Source organism: Charadrius vociferus, unplaced genomic scaffold (assembly GCF_000708025.1).
Source record: "Charadrius vociferus isolate BGI_N301 unplaced genomic scaffold, ASM70802v2 scaffold7, whole genome shotgun sequence".
Classification (NCBI taxonomy): Eukaryota; Metazoa; Chordata; class Aves; order Charadriiformes; family Charadriidae; genus Charadrius; species Charadrius vociferus.
Window position 1 is genome coordinate 3,924,210 of NW_009649308.1, and position 5,467 is coordinate 3,929,676.

The window sequence follows — 5,467 nt, forward strand, 5'->3', positions numbered from 1 at the left end:
GGGGTGGAGGAGGCCCCGGGTTTGCTTTGGCCGTGCTGCGTAACCCTGGGCGCTCCCGAAACCCGAGCGTGGAGGCTGGTCTGCCGTTAAAAGCTCCGTGTTGGGGCTGAGGTTATCCACGAATGTGTGTTTTTGCTGCGCAGGGAAGTGATGAGGGTGTGTCAGTGTAAGGAAAGCATTTGTCAGCAGTGGAGTTTTTGACTTTGGTAATAAGCTGGAGGTCATCTTACTCTTCTATCGGTAGGTGTTAAATAGGGAGTAGTTTCTAATGTCTATAGGGAAAGTTTGAATGGGGTTATGCTTTCCATCCCGACAGATTTTGAGACAAACTTTAGTAAAGGAAAAGATTCTGAATGTCTTTTTTTTTTTTTTAAGCTTCTTAATATGCTACCTACGGGTATGGCAGTACATGGTCAGCAAAAAGTGCTGTTGGCTTTAGTGTAAAAGCTGTTTGTGGCTGCATATCACCATCTTTTGATGATTGTCAGAGGATGGCATTATTTTTTTCTCCATTTTCGCTGATTTTTCCAAAAATATGTCCAGGTTAAAATGTGATTTCAAGCAATATACTATGGCACAAATATGTCTTGATAAAACTTTTTAAAGCTGTTTATACAAAAATTGCTGTGAAGGTGCCTGAGAGTTTTAAGAGTTATGTATCCCTGATGTGAATTGTTTTTATGCATATTTGTGTTTCAAAGCCTTAAGGACATGTGCCGTTGAATCTGGTAGTCCTTGAAAGTCAGAAGGGTATTGCTTGGCTTACATGTTTACTTCAGCATAAAATAATGTAGTCAGCCAAGCAGAGTGAGTGAAAACTGGTGAAAGCACACACACAAAACCAAGCTCTATGTGGTGTTTTGTTGATACAAAACCTGTTCTAGCAGATCAAGTTCAAGGAGACCTTTTCAATTACGTAATCCTTCATTGTGATTCTCTTGCTCAAGATCTTCGAGGTTTAGGTATGTAGAGGCAAAAAAAGTTACTAATATTTTGGTGTATGGGCTCCGTGTTTGCATTATTGCTACAGTTATTCCAACTTTTTCAGTGGAAACTGAGCAATTATTTTAAATAGAGGAACAATACTAAAAAGGAACTTCACTTCCAACAGTAAGCTGTTGAAGTCATTCTGTGTACTTCCCTCTGTGTCCTATCCTGTAGGACTTGTCATTTTCCGAGGCTTGTATATTTTTAAAAAGAGAGGGAACTTGGCAAGTTTTAATGTAGAATACGGTCATATGACAAGTACGTGTGTATCTAGTATTAGCTATTTAATAATTATGTAATAATACACTGAGAAGCATATAAATATGACCCCCCTATGTTGTTAATGCTTGCAAAGCAATAACAGGGAAGATCTAAATACTGTTTTTAATCTTGTTTGTGAGCTTTGACTGGCAAAATCATTACATCATTTTGAATACTGTGATTTTTCTATTGCAACCAACAACTACATACTCAAAGTCTTTATCACTTCCAAATGATATACATATGCAATTCTTGAAAAGTAACTGGCTTCTGTTTGGGACGAATTCTTGTCCTGTTTCAGGCATATATATTGCGACTTTCTTCTGTGTGTAACTTTTCTTATTTATTTCAGAAATGAGGGTTCATTAACATCAACTTTAAGAACACTTCTATTCTTCACAGCTCTAATGATCACATTACCTGTTGGGCTATATTTTTCATCAAAGGCTTATATATTTGAAGGTAATTCTGTTTCTGCCAATTAGTGTTACTATTATAAAAAAGAGGAAAAGCACAATCCTCTAATAAAATCTTTGTTCTCCTTCCTGTTTTGAGTGTTTGTTTCCTTATGCAGACTAAAGGTCTTGTAATGTCTAATTAGTACAGAAAATTATATAAATGGTCAATGCATCCTTCCCTACAATGTGGTCTGCAATCTAATATTTGCTGTTTGTTGTCCAGTGGTTTATCTAGTGTAGAGGTGCATCGTTCCCCTTACCTTAAGGGTAGCTAACAGCACCCTGCAGCATCAGGGATGTATTTCCTGCAGGTGTGGCAAACTAATTGTGTATTTAAGGCAGAATAATGTTCTTTACTGAGGTTTTTTTTGGTTTTTAAAACATACCTGCATTTGTAAGTGTAAACCAGTTAAGTTATATACCCGGTTTAAGATATTGAATGTGGTTGCTTGTAGAGCTTTCCTTTTAATGAAAAAAAAGAAAAAAAAAACCCACAGAGATTTTAGCTGTTTGATTGGAGCAGTTCTGTCAAACTGCTAACAACTAGCCACGTTCTAGCCTTGATTCTGCAAGGCTTTAACAACGTCCTAATACTGCAGGAGAGAAGTATCTCCTTCAGAAGTGTGGAGAAGGGAGGGAAGAAGCTGCTGCTTTTAAGAACAGTTTGTGAATATACAACTGAGTTGTTCCAAGATGAGTCTCCTTTGGTGTGTACCTGTTGTATGTAGTTCTGAAGGCTGAAGCTGAAAGCTTGTTAAGTAACTTTCAAGATCCTTTTTAGCATGTGTGGGTTTTTTGGTTTGTTTTGTTGTTTTTTTTTAACCTGAGGTGTAGCAAGCTGACCCTTAATTTTGCTGTGTCTGTTAATGGCAAGTTGAAGGATGGTGTGGTGTAAAGTGTGTGGTTTTGTTTGGTTGTTTTTTGTTTTTTTAATGAATGAAGAGAAATGATATTTTGGTATTTGGTCTTCTGATTTCTGAAGGCTTGTTTCATGTGAGATGCATTCATGTATCTTAATTGGTGAGGAATTACTGGGTTTTGGTCTGAATATGAAAGGTAGAAGTCCTCTAATTTTAATTGTTGTTCTACTGTTTTATCCCATTATAGTGGCGAATAAACTATTCCCCTCCCCCCATTTTCCTGGCCTACAAAGAGAGTTACACTTACGAAAAAAAGGAAGTCAAGGTTTACTTGATGCTGGAAGATAGTAACAGAAAAAGTGAATGTTACAGAACTCGAAGCTGTTGACTTCAAAACCAGGGTATTTTATCTGAAGTACTGAATAATTGCAGTGTTGCTTTATTCCAGAAATAGTTTCAAGGTCTGTAGTTATCATGGTGAATTCTTTCCTATAAATCTTTCTGAGCTCAGTCTTATGATAGAGGAGTAAATGTAACTGGCCTTTAGGAAGAATTGTGATTTGCCATTTCAGTGTTCCTAATAACTAATGTTCTTTACTTTCTTTATTTTCTCAGGTACCTTAGGAATGTCCGACAGAGACAGCTATTTTTATGCTGCCATAGTCGCTGTAGTTACTGTTCATGTGGTACTTGCTCTCTTTGTATATGTAGCGTGGAATGAAGGTTCTCGACAGTGGCGGGAAGGCAAACAGGACTAGAATGAAGATCATCATCATGTGATGCCTACAGACTGTAAATCAAATTTTTGTGAGCTGAAGGAAAAGCATTCTTCAAAATGTATAATACACATGTACAAAGATGAGGCAAATGCCTCAACTCTGGTTAGAATAAGACTTGTGCTCATCTTTATTGTGTACCAGTGTTTTCTTTAATGCTGATGGAAGTTGTTCTTTAGCCAGGCTCTACTAGGTTGAGCTGAGGAGGTCTTCACCTGGAATTAGAATGAAATAATTATATATTTCTTAAAAAATCTTGTAGCTGTTTTTGCCGTTCCTAGTATTTTTCTGGCTTGCTCTGAACATAATATTGGCATGAAGCAAGCGTTACGTTTTCAAGTAATTAAATTGCTAGTTAAAAAAGCTACAATACTCACTTTCCAACTACAGTGGAAAAGATGGGATTTCCTTTTGCCGTGGATAGTTTCCCAGTTTATGGGTGTTGTGGTTTAACCCCAGCTGGCAACTAAGCACCATGCAACTGCTCGTACATTCCCCCCAGTGGGATGAGGGAGTGACTCGGCAGACTAAAAGTGAGAAAACTCATGGGTTGAGATAAAAACAGTTTAATAGGTAAAGCAAAAGCTGCACGTGCAAACAAAGCAAAACAAGGAATTCATTCACCATTTCCCATTGACAGGCAGGTGTTCAGCCATCTCCAGGAAAGCAGGGCTCCATCACACATAATGGTTACTTGGGAAGACAAATGCCATCACTCCAAATGTCCGCCTCTTCCTTCTTTGTCCCCCAGCTTTTATTGCTGAGCATGACATCATATGGTATGGAATGTCCCTTGGGTCAGTTGGGGTCAGATGTCCTGGCTGTGTCCCCTCCCAACTTCTTGTGCACCCTCAGCCCTCACTGGTAGGGCGGTGTGAGGAGCACAAAAGGCCTTGACTCTGTGTGAGCACTGCTCAGCAATAACAAAAACATTTCTGTATGATGAACACTGTTACGTAGTCCCATAATAGCTACTATGAAGAAAATTTACTCTAGCCCAGCAAAAACCAGCACAGTGGGACAGACATGAAGAATATATTTCTGAGTTTAGAAGTAGTTGCAAAAATAGAATTGGTTAGAAACTCAGGTCATGTTTTTCTAATGTGAAATACAAAGGTTTTTTTGTTTTCATATGTATTTTTTTATTACAGTGTAAAATTCAGTCTTTAATTTCTTTTGGGGAGGATTGTGTATTACTGCATTGCTCATCTTTCCACTTGTCTACAGTTAATCTTGATGATGCAAAGGAAATGGCATAGCATATTTTATGTCTTTAAATCTATGTATCTCCTTGATAATTGCTAAAGGATGTAGTTGGATTTCCTGTGGTAAAGTATTGTTAGTAACTGCCACTCTAATGGCTAATTGAGGAATGAGCAAGAGAAAACAAGCTGTAGCCATCTGCAAATGTTGTCCTTTATGAAGCAAAACACAAGGGTGATCACATGGAATATTTGCTTCTCTTCATAAATATTAACTTGTACACTGTGAAATGATACAAATGTTGATTGTTTTCTTTTTTCTTAGTTGTGTGGAGAAACTTTCTGTAGTCAAACCATAGTGAGATTTTTGTCTTGTAGGATAACCTGAATTTCATTTCACTGGTGGGCTGTTGTTAGCAAGCTTTTTAGTCTGTAGATAAAACATTTTTCCAAAGGTTCTAGCAATGCGTAGAACTTTCCTAACACTGATTGCTGTTAAGCTGTTGTGCTTGAGGTCATTCTGCTAATTTGAGTTTCCCAGTTTGTTCTATTAGTTGAGCCTTTTTTACAAGTGTTTTGCTTAATACAGGGCTTGGAATTGTTTTGATGCTACATTTGTCCATGGTAAAACTTATCCATAAATGAGAAAAAATTGGCTATCCATACCTGATGGCTTGAGGACTGTGTTCCCAGGTCTCATTCCTCTCATCTTCACCCCCATCCCAGGTGTGCACAAGCAAATACACCATGTTACACTAACACAAATAATTTTTTACATTTTGTTTCTGAAACATTAACTTTTCTCATCCAGAAGCCCATTGTCAGGTTGCTGCCAGCAACCTGGAGAACGGTCTCATAGTACTTGAAACACAAATTTAGTTTGTACGTTGGCATATTGGCTTCCTGTTCTCCAGTATATGAAT

The 5,467-nt window shown here is 37.8% G+C and overlaps 1 protein-coding gene across 1 annotated transcript; it reads left to right on the forward strand.

Annotated features, from left to right (window-relative positions):
• Positions 1-1,523: 1,523 nt before the first annotated feature.
• On the forward strand, positions 1,524-3,828 carry VMA21 (VMA21 vacuolar H+-ATPase homolog (S. cerevisiae); the record flags this gene model as incomplete). Its single annotated transcript, XM_009889324.1, has 2 exons — positions 1,524-1,710; positions 3,182-3,828. Coding segments are annotated over 2 exons (330 nt in total), but the record flags the coding sequence as incomplete, so codon positions are not given.
• Between the last annotated feature and the right edge of the window lie 1,639 nt (positions 3,829-5,467).